Here is a 20,792-nt window from a genome sequence, read left to right as displayed (position 1 = left end):
GATGTGGTTGACTTACGTCTTTGCGTCCCAATTGCATATATCAAAGCTGATGATGTTGATAACAGGATTGTGTGGTTCAGTCACAATTATTTACAGACTGCCCTCATACAGCTGGACTAGTGCATGGTGTAGAAGAACCAACCAACCATTGTGTGCGTACACAATGTGAGGCACCTTTTTAACCATTTGGTATGAATAACATTATTAGTTTGTTTTTATGAGCGATTGTATATTTATTTGCCAACACTTTGCTGCCAAGACTGAAAGATGACAGCCATAAATAGCATTATCGTGTGATGTTCAAAACATTTTGAAGATGGTGACACTGCCACACATCATGTAATGGAAATTATGGATGTGTGTCCTCAGTGAAAGTGAGGTGGGTGGATGTGAAAATCCTAGTTATGTTTTTGGTTTCAGTCATTTATATTGAATGGCTGATGTGAAAGTTTACCTGATGCTACATCCAGGGGAATTGTCCTCAGATTTTAATGCAGAGAGGTATTGTACTGGATTAAACAATAAGATTGAAATGGTACTGACTTGTGGAAGGAGCAAAGAGAATGTCATAAACAGACTTTCCTCCCTTTGGTTTAGTTCTGTAATGACATTACTACTGTCTGTTTGGCTCCAAAGCGGACCGATGAATTGCAATCTATGTATTAGCTCAGCTTTGTTTTGAGGGAGGAGTGCAGAGAATGGGACAGCCAGGTGTTGATAAGCATCAGCACAAGCGCAGAGAAAGTTAATTCATAAACCTGTGCTGTGCCATCTCCATCCTTTTTTGCACACCTGGCTGTTCCTTTTTCCACACTCTTCCCTAGTAACATGCTTTGATTATGATTATCTCCATCCTTTCTTGCACACCTGGCTGTTCCTTTTTCCACACTCCTCCCTAGTAACAGGCTTTGATTATGATCATCTCATCCTTTCTTGCACACCTGGCTGTTCCTTTTTCCACACTCTTCCCTAGTAACATGCTTTGATTATGATTATCTCCATCCTTTCTTGCACACCTGGCTGTTCCTTTTTCCACACTCCTCCCTAGTAACAGGCTTTGATTATGATCATCTCCGTCCCTTCTTGTACACCTGGCTGTTGCTCATAAGCTGAGATCCAGACCTGACTACCTATAGGCAGGGGTTCAGTGTTTTTTTAAAAGCGACTTACCACAGGGCAAGTGACTTCAAGAAAGTATCTTGTCCTAACTAATTTTCCACTTGTCCTGATTTAATGACACAATGTTTGATGTTAATGTTCACTGGACTATTTATCGAAGAGTGATAAATTTCAAAGAGTGATAGCTCTAAATTACTATTATTGCAAGATGTAATAGCTACGTTATGAGAAGATATGAAATGAAATCCAAGTTTATTTGCAGTTTGAAACCATAAGTGGAAATTATCTAGTAGCCCATGGACAAGTTAAATACCATTATTTGATTGTCCAAAATGAAAACTGACTTGTCACGGGCGTTGGGCAATGGGATTTTTGAACCCCTGCCTATTGGCCCAGTCAATCTGCTGGAATATTAAGCAACAAACAAAACATGAAACTAGTTTTCAATTTTTATTGTTTGAACACAACAGTACAGGTTTGACAACCCATGTGAATACAACAAGCTGAACAATATATGCATATATGCAAATGAACAACATACTGAAGTCAGTTTCATGACTGATCATGGTTCGGCTTTATGAAAAAGGAGGCCAACATCTAGTCAGACCTTAAAAGTTGGTCTGGAATCTTAAGTGAGGGTTGTGAGGTGAGGTTATCAGTCATCACATTTTGGTCATTATTGAGGGTCCTGACAGATGGTTGGGATTTCTAGTCAAGATTTTTGTTAGGGTCTGTCCAATATGTATTGCACATTTCAAGGCAGTCAAATTATTTCCCTTCATTAAAGGTCCTGACACATTGTGGGGAGTAAAGTCACATGTTTTCCCTTTGGTCAGTACCAGTTGTTACTATTTTAGGGAAGCTTTGTATACAAACTGCAGACAAGCTGTCAAATTGTCTGTCAGCAACAACGGGATCGTTGGTTTTCGTTTAGTCTCATTATAGCAAATTTGTGTTGTGCAAACAGGAAAAAATTACTGGATTTGTGTCCTCAGATCTTGTAAGTAATAATTTGTACATCTCTAGCACAATAACGAAGTAATATACATCAAATAGTTTTTGTTAAACAATCTTTTACGATATATATTTGACTTCCCGGCTGTTAAGTGTATTTCAGCTGTTTAACACAAACAGTGCACCTCATGAAGACACACTCATAAATACTCTATTTAATTGGGGTAAGTAGGTTTTGTGGTCCCTGTAAGGAATTGGGTTGTGGTCCCTGTAAGGAATTGGGTTTATCAATAACTAAAGATGTATCATGATGGATATCAAATTGTCATTCCTTGAATTCTTCAGTTTCTTTCTGGACGGTAGGGTAGCCTAGTGGTTAAAGAGTTAGATTTACACATGTACAGTGTGAAGCCTATTTCTAGTGTCCCTGCAATGATATTCATGGAAAATTGCCAAACGTGGTGTAAAACTATACTTGCTCTGATTCTTTCAGGGCTAGTAACAGAAATGTTGTGGCTCTGATTACACATCCCTAAAATTTAGGATAAGCAGGTAGGATTTTTATATTATTTTCTACATTTTTTTAGAAGTAAATTGTTAATCCAATCAAGTTTGAGGCCATTATGTTAATGACAAAAATTCATAGGTGCCAGGAAGAAACAATGGTATCTGAAAGCTTAGTCTATTCATACTGCTCAAGAAGCATAGGGTTAGCACCAGAATTCAAGGATCTGTTGGGTAATTGTAAAACCAACATTTTCTTTTTATGCTTTAGCTGTATCAACACAGAACTAAAGCTGTCCCACCAATGCGTGTAATCAGTAGACCTAATAGTTGCATTCCAGCAACAAAATGGGGAAGATGGGGGTGAAGATACCAGAATTGGGCTTCACACTTTTTACCTACATGGTAAATCATAGCCATTTAGTATTTTAGCATATTGAGTAAAAACCGTCACCAGTAAGTTACCCCACACAAAATGAGATGTGATACGACAAAGCGTTGTAGTTTGGTATTTCTTCCTGTGTCAATAGTGAGATTAAACTGTTCTTTTATCATCTCTTACTGTTTGACAAAAAATGTCGCGGTTTTGTACAGCAATAGGTTAAAATAGACTTGCTTGGGAAGGTAGCACACAGACTGAAACTCGTCACACACATAGGATGCCAACATATGAAAGATATTCTCAAACACATTGTTTGCACTGACAACATGGATAGACATGGAATTATAATTTGTGAACAGATGTCTTGAACGTTTGAACACACTAGAATACTGTGCTGACACTGCGACATGCCTGAATTAAGGATCAATAACAGCATAAATGAGTCTTATGTAACAAGTCTTTCAGCATCAAAATCTTCTGATTTAAATACGAGTAGAGTTCCTCAGAAGTCTTTACCTTGTGATGTTTCCTTGCACATTTTACGTCTTTACTGACATTTAATTGAAAGAAAAGCAAGTTCTATGGATAGTCATCTTCTTTTTGTTGCAAGGATTGGAGTGTTTTGGTGTAGGTACTAGTACAACGAAGTACTATGTCAGTACTAGTACCTACACTGAGATGTCACACTCCTTGCTTTAAAGAAGTTGACTATCAATAGAACTTGGTTTTCTTCATCTTTACAAAGAACTGACATTTAGTCGTCCTCTCTTGTTTGCTCACACAAAGCAATATGATGTTGTTTTCTTACCCCTGACAAAGTTTGACAAAAATGCAACCAATTGATAAGGTGACCTCCTTCTACAGACTGCTATTTTTGTACCTCAAAATTTGGTTTATATATGGTAATATACAGTACACATCTATGTCAGAACAGAAACATTTAACACTAATTAATGGATATGCATGTATGTAAGAAATCCAGTGATAGGTTTAATGCAAGTAATACAGAATCATACTGGTCAAAGGACTGCAAATAAATAGTTTTGTCTTTGTAACGAAACGAGTATTTCTATGAGCCAACTAAATATATATAGTCAATATTTTATGAATAAATGTTTAGCTGCTTGAAGACACTATTTACAATTCATATCAAACTGCGTAAGTTTGATTCCATAGCCACGACACAAACATGTGGACGCACTTAATGGATCACATATTGATTGTTACTCTGAGCTGTAACAACATTATCAGAGATGCCAACCTCTACGATTTTATCGTAGTCGCTACAAACTTTAACTTCAAACTACGCCAATACGATTCCACTAGAAATCCTACGAAATATGAATAAAATGCATTAAAATTCGGATATATAGACAAAAACATACATTTTCAAAGATGAAATACATTTTCGGACTTCATGGACCTTCCATTCATCATATAATAGCATGTTTGAAGTGGAATGATTGCAAGTAACAAACGTAATTTTAGCAAAGCTGATTTCAATACCTTTGCGATTTGACACATTTAGTTCCTGCGGAAATAACTTAACCATGTGACCGTAATATCATTCATTTTCTTTCTCAGAATCCATCATGATTTTGTTTATTTAGTTGACTACGAATGTTATGGTCAAACTACTAATTTTGAACATTTGAAACTACTATTTGCAACACTTTGGGGGTTGGCATCTCTGCATTATAAGGACCTATGATGGAATTTAATTATTAATGTGTAATAATTAAGTAGTTCACCAAATGTCTATTTTTGTCTATTCTGTCAGCTTCTAAGAAATTCCTACCAAACCATTCATGAACAACCAGTTTGTGTTTTTTTGTTGGTTTAAGGGACGGAATGATGGATTTGGAATCTATGATCTAGGCTGTGGTGTGTGTCAGTGCTTGCCACAAACCCATTTCAATTTGGAGTCTTTCAGCTCCACCAGATCCTGGACAGACCTCCAGCAACACTGGCAGCAGTAGGCTCTCATGCCTGAAACAACAAAACAACTGTCAGTATGCTCTCACACCGGAAATGACAAAACAACTGTCTGTACGCTCTCACATCTGAAACAACAAAGCAACTGTACACTCTCACATCTGAAACAACAAAACAACTATCAGCATGCTCTCTCACCTGAAACAAAAAAACAACTGTCAGTACGTTTTAATGCCTGAAACAAAACAGCTGTCAGTATGCTCTCACACCTGAAACAACAAAACAATTGTCAGTATGTTCTCACACCAGAAATAACATGGCAACTGTCAGTACACACTCAAATGTGAAACAACAAAACAACCATCAGCATGCTCTCTCACCTGAAACAACAAAACAATTGCCAGCATGCTCTCTCACCTGAAACAACAAAACAATTGCCAGCATGCTCTCACATATGAAACAACAAAATGACTGTCCGTACGCCCTTATGCCTGAAACAACAAAACAGCTGTCAGTATGCCCTTATGCCTGATTATGCCTGAAACTGCAAAACAACTGTCCGTACACTTTAATGCCTGAAACAAAAAAAAAACCACAACTCTCAGCATGCTCTCTGACCTGAAACAACAAAACAATTGTCAGCATGCTCTCACATGTGAAACAACAAAACAATTGTTAGTACGTTCTTATGCCTGAAACAACAAAACAACTGTCATTACGCTCTCACATCTGAAACAACATAACAACTGTCAGTACACTCTTATGCCTGAAACAATAAAACAACTGTAAGTACACTATCACACCTGAAATAACCAAACAACTTTCAGTACACTCATGCACCTGAAACAACAAAACAACTGTCAGTACACTATCACATCTATAACAACAAAACCACTGCCAGTATGCCCTCAAACTGCAACAACAAAACAGCTGTCAGTTTACCCTCACACCTGATACAACTAAACAACAGTCGGTTGGCTTTTTAATACAATGCTGAAAGAGAACATAATATTTTGCAACTATATCAAACTTTTTTGGTTTGAACTAAGTTTGAACTACAACTATTATTAATGAATAATTACGGCAATCAACTTTAAGCTTACCATAAGAATATCCACCATCTGGGCTGGATTTCAACTGATGCTTCGTTTTTCTGTGAAATAACATTATTTGTTGCAACAGCAAAACTCTTTCGCATGTAAAGTTCGCGAAGTGCATTTTGGTGTTCACTGCAATCAATGTGTCGCTTTAATGTTGAAGTGTGAAAACAGTCCGTTCCAACAGTAAATACGTTTCTCATTTTGAATTCTGTGCACAATTTGCAATATATTTTACCAGTGTCCTCATGATAATCAAGCCATGTGTAATCTCTGAGCCACGATGTTTGGAAACGATATACGAATTTCTTTCGCTTGAAGTCGGGCACGTGTTTGTCTTCTTCCACCAGATCCAACTTATTGACCTCGTCATTGTCAGTAAATACATCCGATACGAAACGTTCACTATTTGTACTATCAGTTGTATGAACCGCGTCAGGAACTTCATTTGCATCGTTCGCCACGCTAACACCACTTTGCTTTGAAAAGAAATCTGTTATTCGTCGTTTCATTTTCGCAAAGATCGATTAAAGTGGCGATGCACTAATGTCCACTTCCATTTCAATCGGATTGTTTCGTTGTGCCAATTCCATATGTGCAGTTCGTTTTTTTCCGTAATGTCACGTCACTTATTGACCAATGAATTACGAGTATTTAATTACGTCAGTTTCCTGACAAATCCGAGTTAGTAAAAGCGTAGTAGGACTTCCAAATATGGCACACGTTTCCAAGAAATTACAGTTTTGTCAATTCTAAGAATGCGGAAGTGTCGCTATCCTCTTTGCTTAACACTAGAAACCGATACGTTTGTTTTCCAAGCAAAGTATGATTTCTTTTTAGTTTAGCATATTTTACAAGCTTGCTGTGACAGATTATAAATAATAAATGTATGCTTTTAATTTTAGTGACTGAAAAGAGCACCAAGACATACACGTCAATGTCTATTTTTAGCTCCATTTCCTATGATTTTGTGGGAATGGCGCAAGGGCCCGGCCTGGCTGAAACACTGACATTGTTGTGCATGTTTTAAGTACATTTTCCAACATTTTGGGTCACTTATTATAATAGCTGAATACATTACTTACGGACGTCATGAAGTTTGAGTGAGGGGAAATTCTAAATACATCAAATCACTGTTACCATGAAATGGCCTTTCTTTACACATTTATGCTTTGCTGTATCATTATTTAAAATGACAAAATACTTACCTTTTCTAGTTTTAAGTTTCGATTTCAGTTTTTCAAAATCAGGTACATTGTTCCTCAGAAACAAATAGTCTGTACTTGTATGCCATTCAAAGTTGTTAAACTGTGACACTCGAAAGTCACATGATGTGCACCTCAGCCTGTCACATGCCCTGAAACAGAGAACATTATACATGCCTAAATTAATATTTGTTGGGTGAGTTTAGTTTTATGCCACAGTCAGCAATATTTCAGTTATGTGGTACCGGTCTGTAAATAATCAAGTCTGAACCTGACAATCCAGTGACTAGCAGCATAAGCACTGATCTATGCAAATGTGACGTCAACCAAGTCAGCGAACCTGACCACCCGATCCCGTTACTTGCCTCTTACAAGAGGCAAGGGTTGCTGAAGACACATCATAGCTTCATGAGTCTGATCTCATTAGTTGCCTCTAACTACAAGCATAGGTCACAAGAGATCAGTCCTATCTGTATATTCACAGGTTTCTGTACTCAAGAAGAACTACATGTTCATACTAAACAGGTTTTTATTTGCTGCGAACATTTCTGTATTAAGTGAAAACTGGCAACGTATGATATCAAATTTTCTATCTGGTGTTGTAAATTCAATTGCAAATACCCAGACTTGTTAGTTGTTTGTTTCTGGTTTTGTAGTCAAGAGAAACTGTCATAAAAGCTGACAAATGCTGCTACTGTCAATACACATACCTCAGTGGGCTGGATACTTTGAGTATTTTAATCAAAATCATGTAATGGTGATTTAAAGCGCTATTTGGTGTTGAGATGATTTCTCAGAGTATTTAATGTCAAAAACAGTATATTAGCTGATGTCTGTTTTTCGTCAAATCACCAATGTTAGTTATATATTGGCTTCAACAGAATCAGATGTTTTTGTTAACAGACGAAGACAAACACCGAAATGAGCTTTCCGATATACTGGATAGTGTTTAGAAAATCTGTTTCACTTAGACCAGTAATGACAGCTTCTTACATTATGCATGTTTCTTACTCATCTGTGACAAATACATCACTGAATTCCTAATACATTTTCGAATAAAATAACAAAGTGTTTTTAATGAAATGAAACAATAATATTTTGGGAGTGAAATTAAACATGCTCAAATGTGCTCAATTTGTTATATATATTAGCTAAGCATTTTGGAATATGCATGGCAAGAGTTTTGTACCAAGAATTTGAAAATTAAACACAGATATGTTACAATGAATTTGTTAAGTGTAAAAAGTGGCAACATTTACCATGCACCAAATTTTGAAAGATTATTTTCAGCACTTTTGCTTTGCTTGAAATAATTGTGAAACAAAAAATTTCCTGCAGAATTTAAATCTGTGAAATGCATTAGTGTGCATGATATATTTTAATTGTATTTGATTTAAAAGTGAGGGCTGAAGAGGAAAGGCACATATGTCCAAATGTCATCCAGGAGGAACTCACTAATGTCTACAAAAAAATAGTCATTTTACTTTTGCTAAAATAGTAATTCCCAACAAGAACTGAATATAAAATGAAGCCAAACAGTTTCACTAAACTGGTCTCTGACTGGTTCAATAACATAACCATCCTTCATTCAGAGTTTCTCAGGGTACACAGGACACTCTGTGATGGTTTGTTGGAACCTCAAACAATATTGCGAACGAGTGACCTAATTCAAATAACAGTAGGTAAATTATCAAAAAGGACAACTCCCTTACCGTTTATTTACACTTGAGGCTAAGCCAAGGATACAGGAGCTTCCACCTAAATATACAGGAAAGCATCTGAAAATACAAAAAGTCAATTCAAAAAGAGCAGGAGGGCTTCTTTGTATGATCTGAAAAAGGCCTGATTCAGTTGTTTCAACTCTTACACTTGAGATGAGTCCATACAGCATACTAGTTTCATATCCACTTCCAACAAGTGTACAATGAGTGAGTGAGTTGCAGGGTTTGAAGCCAACATTAACACCCATTTTAGACCATGCACTTAAGTAACTTTACATTCAACTCCATCAGAACTGTGTACTGTGTACACTGAGTGGGTGAAGTGTAGGGTTGATGCCAACATTAATTCCCAATAAAGTCCAAACAGTACACTGGGTCCAAGTCCACCTGCATCACATCATCTGTACAATGTGTGAGTGAGTTGATGGGTTTGATCCTAACTCCCAATAAGTCCATAAAAGTACACGAGGTCCAGGTCCATCTGCATCACATCACCTATACAATGTGTGAGTGAGTTGATGGGTTTGATCCTAACTCCCAATAAAGCCCAAACAGTACACTGGGTCCAAGTCCACCTGCATCACATCACCTGTACAATGTGTGAGTGAGGTGATGGGTTTGATCCTAACTCCCAATAAAGTCCACACAGTACACTGGTTCCAGGTCCACCTCCATCACATCATCTGTACAATGTGTGATTGAGGTGTTGGGTTTGATCCTAACTCCCAATAAAGTCCACAAAAGTACACAAGGTTCAGGTCCACCTCCATCACATCACCTGTACAATGTGTGAGTGAGGTGATGGGTTTGATCCTAACTCCCAATAAAGTCCACACAAGTACACATTGTCCAGGTCCAAATCTATCACATCACCTGTAGAATGTGTGAGTGAGGTGATGGGTTTGATCCTAACTCCCAATAAAATCCATAATAGTACACAAGGTCCACGTCCACCTCCATTACATCACCTATACAATGTGTGAGTGAGTTGATGGGTTTGATTCTAGCTCCCAATAAAGTCCAAACAGTACACTGGGTCCAAGTCCACCTGCATCACATCACCTGTACAATGTGTGAGTGAGTTGATGGGTTTGATCCTAACTCCCAATAAAGTCCAAACAGTACACTGGGTCCAAGTCCACCTGCATCACATCACCTGTACAATGTGTGAGTGAGTTGATGAGTTTGATCCTAACTCCCAATAAAGTCCAAACAGTACACTGGTTCCAGGTCCACCTCCATCACATCATCTGTACAATGTGTGATTGAGGTGTTGGGTTTGATCCTAACTCCCAATAAAGTCCACACAAGTACACATTGTCCAGGTCCAAATCTATCACATCACCTGTACAATGTGTGAGTGAGTTGATGAGTTTGATCCTAACTCCCAATAAAGTCCAAACAGTACACTGGTTCCAGGTCCACCTCCATCACATCATCTGTACAATGTGTGAGTGAGGTGTTGGGTTTGATCCTAACTCCCAATAAAGTCCAAACAGTACACTGGTTCCAGGTCCACCTCCATCACATCATCTGTACAATGTGTGAGTGAGTTGATGAGTTTGATCCTAACTCCCAATAAAGTCCAAACAGTACACTGGTTCCAGGTCCACCTCCATCACATCATCTGTACAATGTGTGATTGAGGTGTTGGGTTTGATCCTAACTCCCAATAAAGTCCACACAAGTACACAAGGTCCAGGTCCATCTCCATCACATCATCTGTACAATGTGTGAGTGAGGTGATAGGAGCATATTCTGAGTACCATAGCAACTAGATCAACAAGAAGCACCATCAAAGAAATATTTTTACTCTTTTTCACTGACCTGAAGCTTCCAAATGAAGGTGATAAGTAATGTTTGATTGCTTCAGAAGTCTGACATCTGATTGGCTAAGAACCCTTCATGTAAATTAGTTGGTCAAAGTTCACTGAGGGTTCATCTGATGCAACCATGTTGAGAAAGAATTATCCAGTTAATCTACGGCCGTATAGATGGATTTGGACTGTTTGTGTGAAGCTCACATACTTACTTTCGAGATGATTGTGACCTCTGGTTGTCTTTACCATCTGTTGATGTTTTAATGCCTAAATTAAGTTGCTTCAGCTGTAAAATAAAGCATCCATCTTTATGACAATCTGTTTAATTGGCATTTTGGAACTTGGTGCGTAATTAGACTAACAGCTAGTCTCTGAAATGAACATATTTTACTGAAAAAACGTTCATAGTGAAAAAAAATAATGTAATGAAATGAAGCCATGAAACTTTCTTCATTTTCAGACTGAAACTATGGAAATCTAGACTTGCATGGGCTTTCTTTGATATTCAGACTTCAGGGTCTGTACGACAGACTAGTGCGTCATGAGAAAGATACTTTATGGATAACAGCATCTTTATTATATATGATACAATGTTTCTGTATAGTTCCTTTTACTTTCTCATCTTTATGATAACTGGTGATTATTGTATTTCAACTGACATTTCCTGTAAAATTAAAAGGTACATAAAATGCAGTACTAATGGTGCTAAGAGACAAGTTTGGCCACGACACACTAGGCAATAGGAAAATAATCAAATAACTACTGAAAATCACAGACAGGGAAATTCTGCATGTCACAAAAAGGGTGTCTATAAGTGTTATTTATGAAACTAATTTAATAAACTTTGCTACAGTCATTGATAGATGTTCATGACACTGAATGACATGAGTGAAAACATGAAAAGACAAAATGAAATAGTCAAATGTACAAAGTTGAAGCAAAATTTGTTGACATTTAACAACAAATGATAATAATTACTATTACAAAAAATATTCTGTCTCTAACCAACAGAATTTATTACCTGTGGAATGTCATCATCTTCTCTTAGAATGTCATCAATGTCATCATCTAATTTGGCTCTGTCAACAATAAAACATACAAATCTGAAAGATGGGATATATTACCTTCAAGCTGCTCAAAAAGAGCATGCCATTGCAGGGGTTAAAAAATCCCATTGCCCAACGCCCGGGACAAGTCAGTTTTCATTTTGGACAATCAAATAATGGTTTCTTACCTCTCCGTGGACCACTAGATAATTTGCACTTATGGTTTCAAACTACAAATAATCTTGGATTCTATTTCATATCTGCTCATAATGAAGCTATTAACATTCGCAATAAGAATAAAGTAGAGCTAGTAGAGAGTGAAATTATCACTTCGATAAATAGTCCAATAAACATTAACATAACACATTGTGTCATAAAATCAGGGCAAGCGGAAAATTAGTCAGGACAAGTTACTTTCAAAATATTTTTAAACCCCTGCATTCTTAGGATTATTGAAAGGCCGGCCACATGCAGTGTAAAACAGCAACTTTGCAGGTTCTGATACCTTTCAGAATGCACTTACCAAAACAAATCATCAAAAATGCCAATTCTATCTATAAGGTTGAAAAAAAAAACGCAATGAAAAAGCCTGTGAAATCTGAGTTCAAATGACTCACTAATTTTCCCCTAACACTGGGGGGGGGAAAAGTAATTTCAACAGCTGCGCTGTGCTGCACCCATAACTCATGCCCAGTGAATATGTGATAACTGTGTTTTAATTATGTTTGATTTTTTGGTTGCATGTGACCTTGAAGATTTTAGCTCAGGTTGTTCCATCTACACGACACATGTAAAAAAATAGGTATCATCACTAGATATAAAAAACAATGTGAACACTATAAAGTTGGAATATGACACATGGAAAACAGTTGTATCACCAGAAAATCCAACTGAGCATATTCTTACTGAATATTAAACAATACAAAGCCAAATAATATTTTGGTTAAGAGATGAGCAAAAAATGGCATATCTGGCATGAATATTAGAACAGAAATCTTATCTCAATCTATCCATCCAAAGATTCACAGTGTGAGAGAATTTGATGGATAAAATATCAAAATACCAATTATATTTTAAAAAATGTTAGCCCTGTATAACGTCGACTCCACTATGCCTGAACAACACTGATATCAGATACCCAAATGTTTTATGGAGTCCATCTGAGATGGTACCGTCAAAATATCTTTCCAGTGCAAGCTCAACAAACATGGAAAACAAGCATACACAATCATGTTAGCAATATATACATTTTAACAAAAAACTAAACTTAACAAAATTTGGGGGAAACGAACATATTCTTAGAATATACTTAATAAATCGACAAATTAAAGTCACCCTGAGGTAAATTACAAAATCTTGGCAGGGACAACATAAATCAACTTCACATATTGTAAGAGTGAAAACTGGAAGGTTCTCAATGAAAATGAACAAGGCATGCTAGCTCTTGGTTAATTCGAAAACATAACTTCAAAGGTGGATGAAAAGGAGACCACATGTTAAGCTGAAGGTTTTGTTGCTGGCATGGGAACTACAGATACGTGCACAAAAACGTAAGCTTGCCAAAGTCAGAATACAGAAACAAACCCTAGGACCAGTCCATTCTGTCCAAGGTTTGCTTGATCAAAACTATATTACTGCTGCATGAGATGCATTTGAGTGAATTACATAAGAAAAGAGCATACACAATGACCATGATAACAAATTTTTGCAATGCCAGAGACATGGTACCACTGTCTCTGTGAAGGAACAGTATTTCTCATAATAAGGGAAGAGAGACCTGTTACAGTTTTTGGATGAAGAATATTGAGTCATCCGGCATTCAGTGTACCGTGTATTTTTCACTATGTTTAAGGTACATGTCTGTGTATACCTTGAGTATATAACTGTAGTGCCTGAGCCAATAACAAATTCAGCACATTATTGTTAACTGTATTAAAACACAATATTATTTTTTTGTGTGTATTTGATGGCCTTGCACCTGTTGGGATTCTCGGTATGAGAATGGGTGAAGAGCAACCTATGTTTTTCATAAGAGCTGACTATAATCAGAAACTATTATATGGTCTCTGCTATAATACATACGATGATAAGAATATGGGATTCCGTCGATAGAAAATCATTGCATCCAAACCAGTGTTATTAATATCAGTCACTGGGTCCATTATTTCCAGGATGCTTGCTAGTAGTTGGAACAAGTACAGCATTAAAGTTTAAACCAAAACAAAACCATACCACGTTTGAAGAAAAGACTCTTTCTAAATCTTCATTTAAAATACCTGATGCATCATCTGGGCATAGTCATCGCTCTGTAAAAAAATCCGTATCTAGTATCTAGTTTACAAGACAAAACTACCCCACATATATTTCACATTGAAATACACGTAATTCAAATTTTGAAACCAGTTGAATCCACTTTGTGATTTGTGCTGGAATATGATATTTCCAACTTGGCCTATCATCGCCATCGGTAACATGAAATCGAGCACCTGTTCCTGGGTTTATTGGCTGTTATCCTTTTGTGGGATCCTGTTGTAGTATTTCCTCTTGTACAGTATTTAGTTTCGACTTCATCTAATAAATCATCTATGTCATCAGCCATCCTTGTTTTTGACGATGATACCTCGTCTACTGTTTACTCGATCACCAGGCTCGTGCTCGTGTTTACTTCCGATTTCCACTTTTAGTAATAACGTTTGAAAAAGGTGCACTCATGATTGGTTGGCATTTGTAATATAGACGTGTACATTTGAAAAATAATAAAAACGTAAAATAAATAGTTCAAGCCGCGATTCAACATTTTTTACATTTTTTCAACGTGCAAACACGTTTTGTATGCTTCCCAAATCGGATGGAATTTCCTGCCTAACTTTTATACTATTATTACTCAGACAAGAATGAATTGCGCATGCGCAGTCCACGCTAACAGAGAGTGAGTGGAGCAGATGCTTTAGTCGTGGAAATTTATTTACAATATCTGCGATTATAGCGGAGAGGATACTCTGAAATGGCTAAAAATGAACAAGTGTTGATTCTTGAACCAGCTGGTGAACTACGTTTCAAAGGTGAGAAACAATTGAGAAGGCCACATGAGTCAAAGACACGCTGGTCTATGGTCACATCCTCCCCACTGAACAGATCACTGTGCTATCGATGCTTGGAAGCAAGATCTGTAATTTATAATGCACAATAATGCAGTTGATCTAATCAAAGGTGAAGTAATTTATTGAATCAACCTTTTCTGGCGTAAAGAGACACTACTCCGTTTTCACGAGGGCGGAATATTCCAGAATGGCTAAAGAATCCTCATGAGGTTATACCGGCATATTTGTAAAGTGAAAGTCATGATTTGATGTCATATATATATATATATATATATAAGACACAGGCAGTGGCACTGTATTTACCTTATACGTATTTGTAATATAGGACTGTGTTTGGCGTTGAGAATGAACATGATGAATACTTCATGGGATCACCGTCTGTCTTGAAATTTGTTCCGTTTGCATAGCATTATCACTTGTATACTGATCTGTCATTGATTTTTTCAGCACGTGTACAGCCTTGTAATTTCTGCTAACCCTTCGATAAGATCTAATCAGCTTTCATCTAACTAGCTACATTATTAACCTTGAAGTAATTTGACGAGAATCTGTGATTTAGTGTATGCATATCATGACATTACAACTCGCCTTAGATAAGTTTATATTTTTGCAAAAAAAGTTACCGTAATCATACATTGACCCAGGTATCTGTGTATCTTTTGGTTCAAGATGGTTAAATACACATTCACAATTGAAGGGGGTTTGCAGTGCTGTCATATTTGTGTTGCATCGATTTATGGTGTTGGGTTTTCAACATGCAGAACCTGCCACTTGTTTGACTGACATAAACAAATTGTTACATAACTTGAAACACCCCGTTTCATCTTTACCCAAAAGGGTATGGTGGACTGCTTAATCAATACTGATGATGACCAACTTGTGAATTCAAACCATTGTTCTCTCCTAGTGAAACACATGACTCACATGTGTCAGCTTGCAAATTATGTCCCCATGTATATGTCATTATGTGTAGTATCAAGAAGCTAAGTTTTTCTCTTGAGGGGAGGGTAGCACAAGTGTAAAACATTCTTCAGGTATTTTCGTGATACATATTGTGTTCAAGTTTAAGGCATCACAAGGCATAATACATGAAGTAGAATACAATATCTTTAGACATAGGATATATCAATGTTCACGGTAGGTTTTGTACGAGTGTGTGTAGAAATAAAATAGTATGTGTGCAGTCCAAATCCTTGCACTTGAAATTTTCATTACAATCCTAAATCATGCTCACAAAATATCTTTTGCATCTTTTTATTATTTTTTATGTGTAAAAAACATAGGTTTTGTGTTGATACTCATGTATGCATCAAATAATATTCTGGGCAAAACCTGAAAACTGTAAGTCAGATAAACTGCATTTATCTATACAGGCATATCTATCAATATATATTTCATACTGTTTTGTCTTGTCTGGCAGTATGCCATCATTTTATTTATGTATTAGCCAGTAAATATGTAAGGATAAGGGCAATACAAGGTTTAGCTGTGTCTGGCACTGTGTCACAATACAAATACATCATGGGGTTATGTACCAATACAAGACAGTGTATGTGAAAGGGAATGCATATTCATTTTGACTGAACACGTGTTGAAAGTATTGACTGTGCAGTGTTTGTTATCAGAACCTTTCCATGAATGTTCATAAAAACACGATGAAAGTCTAGGATATGTTGTGGACAGTTGGTCTCTCCCCTTGTCAGTTTTAAGATATGTTTCTGGGTTTATTCAGGCAGTTTCCCCCCAGGCTTACCCTTGATAGAGTAATCTATCAATATATAACACAAAGCTGTCATACCCTCAACCTTCTCAGTGCAAGGGATGTCACACCTTGCCTAACACTAGCTACAACTCCAATGGTGCTTTTTGTATGCTGATCCCATTCAAGTGAGTAACATTACTAACAAATTACCCATACAGAAGCATGAGTTGTTTTTCTTGTTTAAAAGGTCAGGAAAATCATAGACGATGCAAGAGATCTAATTACATGGTAAGCTAAGTCGTTACATAGCAGGCACAGACTCTCTGTTTCCTAGTGTATAATGTGTTGTTTCTTTTTAAGTCTTTTTTTGGGAAAGATTATTAATGTCAGGGAATCGTTTGGAAGGAATGCCATTACTTTGGGCATTTTACACATTATTTTGTTCATTTAATGACATACTGGATGAATGTTCTGATATGTCCTTGTGATGCTGTCTTAATTCTAACTTATACCTACTAATGATCATCTTGGAACCTTTCATTTGAGAAATGTCAGTAAGCATGGTAAAACACTCCATTGTGTATGTAAGACTAGACTGATACTCTTTTCAGCACAGCCTCTGTCTTTTCTTCTTATTTAGCTTTGGAATTATTAAGGAGTTTTAATAATATATCTGTGCTTTTGATGAAGAACAGTTGAAGGTATGAAAAAACATGGAATTGTGAACATTTTTGAAATTCTAGGTTTCAGCATCCGTCAGCTCAAAAATAAGTTAAATATTTCAAATGGATAATGTTGAAGTTTTATTGTATCAGTCATGTGGTGGAATTTGTTTGCAACTGTGAGGTGCTTATCATACTAAGGGGAAGTAACTGTGGTAGTCTTGCTTAAGTTATGGAACCGTCAAGAAATGTTGTGATTGTATGTTCTTGTCTAATTGATAAGGTGGTAGACAGCAGAAATCGTTCTTGACTCTGATAATTATATAATTGGGTCACATGGCAATAATGTGCCAGAATGAACAAATGTGGTGTGAGAAACAAAAATTGTTTTCTATTGGATGGTTAACATCCTAGACCAGGAAATCTGAAACACTGTGAATCTTTGATAAGAGTCTGACATTAGAGATTTCTGACGACTGTTGGTGCCAGTCATACCTGTTATATATTATCAGAGATTTTGTGTGGTAATTTAGGACATACGGCACCACCTTAAAACAGCTTGCCAAGCTTGACATCTACAGCAGATAACTGAGTGTGTTCTTTTATGAAGTTTTGTACACTCTATTCATGTTCTCCCTGACTAGTGTTAGTTGGACGATATTCATGTAATGCAGTACTTGGGTATCAGTGACACTCTGGGTCATGAAAGGATCATATAATATATATCACATTATTTAGTAAGATTGTATTGTATGATACTAATATGTAATGTTGTATAATAATATACTTTCCAAATAACAAAGTTCATGGGGCCTGTTTTAACTAACATAAAGAGACCCATTGCAGAATGTATATATATTTTATAAGTATTTATTATATTCTGAATGTATATGTTATATTTGGGATTACACTTTCTTTGGATGAGTCTGAATGTCATTGTGTATACATTATTCAGAACATGTTGAGATCTATTCCTGTCCTCTGAAATTAAGCTTTGTATTTTATTAACTATGGTCTATTCCTGTCCTCTGAAATTAAGTTTTGTATTTTATTAACTATGGTCCATGTACCCTTGCATTCATTCCTCCTAAATTGACCTTGATCTGCAGTATGAGTTGTGATTACCCTCAGATGAACCTGTGAAGATTAGGGTTAGATTTGATCTTCCGCAACACATGATCAACGAAGAGGATCGTGTAGTCATTATTAAATGTCCTATGTAGATTGATATTCATGTGGCAAGACTTGATAATTTACAGACTGTGGGATGCGAGAAATGGTCTCGTGGACCCTGGCTAGTAAAAAATCATTAGGACATCTAAATGATATGTTTGCATTGGTCCTGGTGGCCAGTGAATATTGTATCAATATTTAGGTAAATCTGTGAATGTTATTTTGGACTAGTGAAGTATGGACAAGATAACCAATTACTGTTCACTCACTGCGCCTGTGGTCAAGAGGGAAATTTTTAATGGTTTCTTTCCTTGTTGCTGTTATACAGCTAGAATTTTTGCTGAGTTTGGTGTTAAGCAACAAACCAAGAACATGAAAGCTGTGGCAGGAAGATCTAAGTTTATGTGCATATCATTATGCACTTCCCACAAACTAAAATGCAACATTACAATTATTCAAGAGCAGCTTCATTTGGTAAAAAATTGTGCAAGTGATCTGTAGCTCATATCAACTAAAGTTTTGGGTTTTTAAAAAAATTTACTTCTTTTTTTTTTTTCAATAAAATGACTTGTCCATCTGTATTATCTACAGTATTGCTTAAGCAAACTGGTAATCAGGCCTATTGTTGTTTTTACTTGTGAACTGATTCTGTATCACAACACTTACTGTGATTTTTGAAGGAATTTCAACAGACTGATGCTGTCTTCACTACACTCCCACTTCTCTACAATGACGCTCTGTGCGAGGAGTGGTGGGGTCACATCGGGTCAACTCATTATATTCATATTTCTTGTCAGTCTTATTTTACCCACCCTACCATGTCGGAGTGTGAACATGATGAAATGTCGTCGTCGTACTGTTCTAGACATGTCGGAATAACAGGGTTAAACTAACACATATGGGGCATTCAGCTGAATTTGTTACCATGATGACTGGCAGTTGGCTTTTGATTTTAAAAGTTATTGATTGTGCCTTTACTTTCTTCATGTTTTTGTGATATTTTTTCAATTTTGCTGTACTTTATAGCAGTCATTATTCAGATAAGTCTGTGTGTTAATTATTTTGTGATTTTACTTAATTAGTGATATATTATTCATCAATGCATATTTCATAGCATTCCTTTTAAACAATTGAATGGAAGCTTGTGCATTTACACAAAACAAACACATTTATTTTATTAGGACTGTGCTAGCTGGTTCAGTTTCTTCTCTGACAAGTATTTCAGACTGGGCAGTAGGGAAAAATATGAGGTTCAGGGTTTGAGACAGTCTAAAGCTGATTTGGTATGTGAGCATGGTTAACGTACAAGGATAGTTTGAGAGTGTCTCATTCCTCTTATGTGAAATCATTGTTGTCGTTTCATGAAGTTAGTTCCCAGACTGTCTACATCAATATTTCGTATAGTTGAGGTAGTATTGTGTCACCTGTATACATGGTTGTATTGATCTACCAATTGATATAAACTATAGTATACCTGCATAGCTGAGTGATGAGTGTGTGTACTTTCCTATCACCTGTCACACCTGTTGTTTATAGGTTCTGTCTGACTGAACACATCCTTGGATCATGGCTGGACGTTAATCACTGTACTGTTGCTCTAAGGAAGTGTACCATGCAGTGGGATGTGGGTGACAGTTTTAAACTTGTCTATTTTGATTAATGCATACACATTTGTCTTTTCTCAGTAATGGTTAAATTTTGACACCTGTTGAGCATTCTAAAGTTGTTTAATGAATTATCAAGTAGTAGTCAGTGATCTTTCACTGGAATAATATTGATAAACTGGCATATGAATATAGGAACCCCTGTTGACCAAGTGGGTAATAACAGATGCAGTTCCCTGTAATAGGGGCAGAGGTAGAAAGGGTGGTTAGAGCATTCGCTCATATGGGTACCCACCATATGGGTACAGTGTATGAAGCCCATTTCTGGTGTACTCAGTTGTGATATTGTTGGAATATTGCTAGTAGCAGTGTAAAACTAAACTGGCTCACAAGATGAGTATTATCTATGGATCTGCAGATTTCTGAAGATTTGATCATGCTGGGGTTATTCTTGTGAAGCGTCTAAACCTGCAGCCTCTAAGACCCCTTGTTTGTGTTCTTTTTATAAGTTATACCCATTCTCATCTTTGGATAACGAAAGGTACCTGGATCCCTTATACTATAATAGTAATGCTTGTCAAGAGAGGATTGGGATTTAGGTTATAACATGGCCTGGCTGGTCATTATTGGGTGGATAATAACTGATTTATGGCTATTAGCAACCAGCTTGCATGACTAGACTGGATTGTTTACAGGTCACTGAAGTATTTCTGGAATATTTGGCTGGCTATAGTTTGCACCAGTATAGAATACAACAATGTTTGCTG

The 20,792-nt window shown here is 36.6% G+C and overlaps 2 protein-coding genes across 2 annotated transcripts in view; one reads left to right on the top strand and one right to left on the bottom strand.

Annotated features, from left to right (window-relative positions):
* Nucleotides 1-1,556: 1,556 nt before the first annotated feature.
* Nucleotides 1,557-14,464, bottom strand: LOC137258557 (cilia- and flagella-associated protein 418-like). Its single transcript, XM_067796264.1, has 6 exons — nt 14,270-14,464; nt 11,759-11,816; nt 10,950-11,023; nt 8,909-8,974; nt 7,200-7,348; nt 1,557-4,948 (listed from the first exon to the last, which is right to left on the bottom strand). The coding sequence occupies exons 1-6, from the start codon at nt 14,380-14,382 to the stop codon at nt 4,851-4,853; spliced, it is 558 nt and encodes a 185-aa protein (XP_067652365.1). The 5' UTR covers nt 14,383-14,464; the 3' UTR covers nt 1,557-4,850.
* LOC137258554 (vesicle-associated membrane protein/synaptobrevin-binding protein-like) overlaps nt 14,460-20,792 on the top strand; it is a 46,759-nt gene continuing 40,426 nt past the window's right edge. The window contains exon 1 of the mRNA XM_067796262.1: nt 14,460-14,845. Within this exon, the coding sequence (XP_067652363.1) occupies nt 14,788-14,845 (58 nt within the window). The 5' untranslated portion in view covers nt 14,460-14,787. The remainder of the gene's footprint in view (nt 14,846-20,792) is intronic.

This window comes from Haliotis asinina, chromosome 12 (genome assembly GCF_037392515.1).
Source record: "Haliotis asinina isolate JCU_RB_2024 chromosome 12, JCU_Hal_asi_v2, whole genome shotgun sequence".
NCBI lineage: Eukaryota > Metazoa > Mollusca > Gastropoda > Lepetellida > Haliotidae > Haliotis > Haliotis asinina.
This window is presented reverse-complemented; position numbering and strand designations above follow the sequence as displayed.

Excerpts from the sequence above, each read along its gene's own strand:
- LOC137258557 (XM_067796264.1), bottom strand. The coding sequence starts at position 14,382 with ATGGCTGATGACATAGATGATTTATTAGATGAAGTCGAAACTAAATAC. Across the intron at positions 11,024-11,758 it reads AAGATGATGACATTCCACAG|CTGAAGCAACTTAATTTAGG; the intron begins GTAATAAATTCT and ends TTTATTTTACAG. Across the intron at positions 8,975-10,949 it reads AGGTCACAATCATCTCGAAA|ATGCTTTCCTGTATATTTAG; the intron begins GTAAGTATGTGA and ends TTGTATTTTCAG.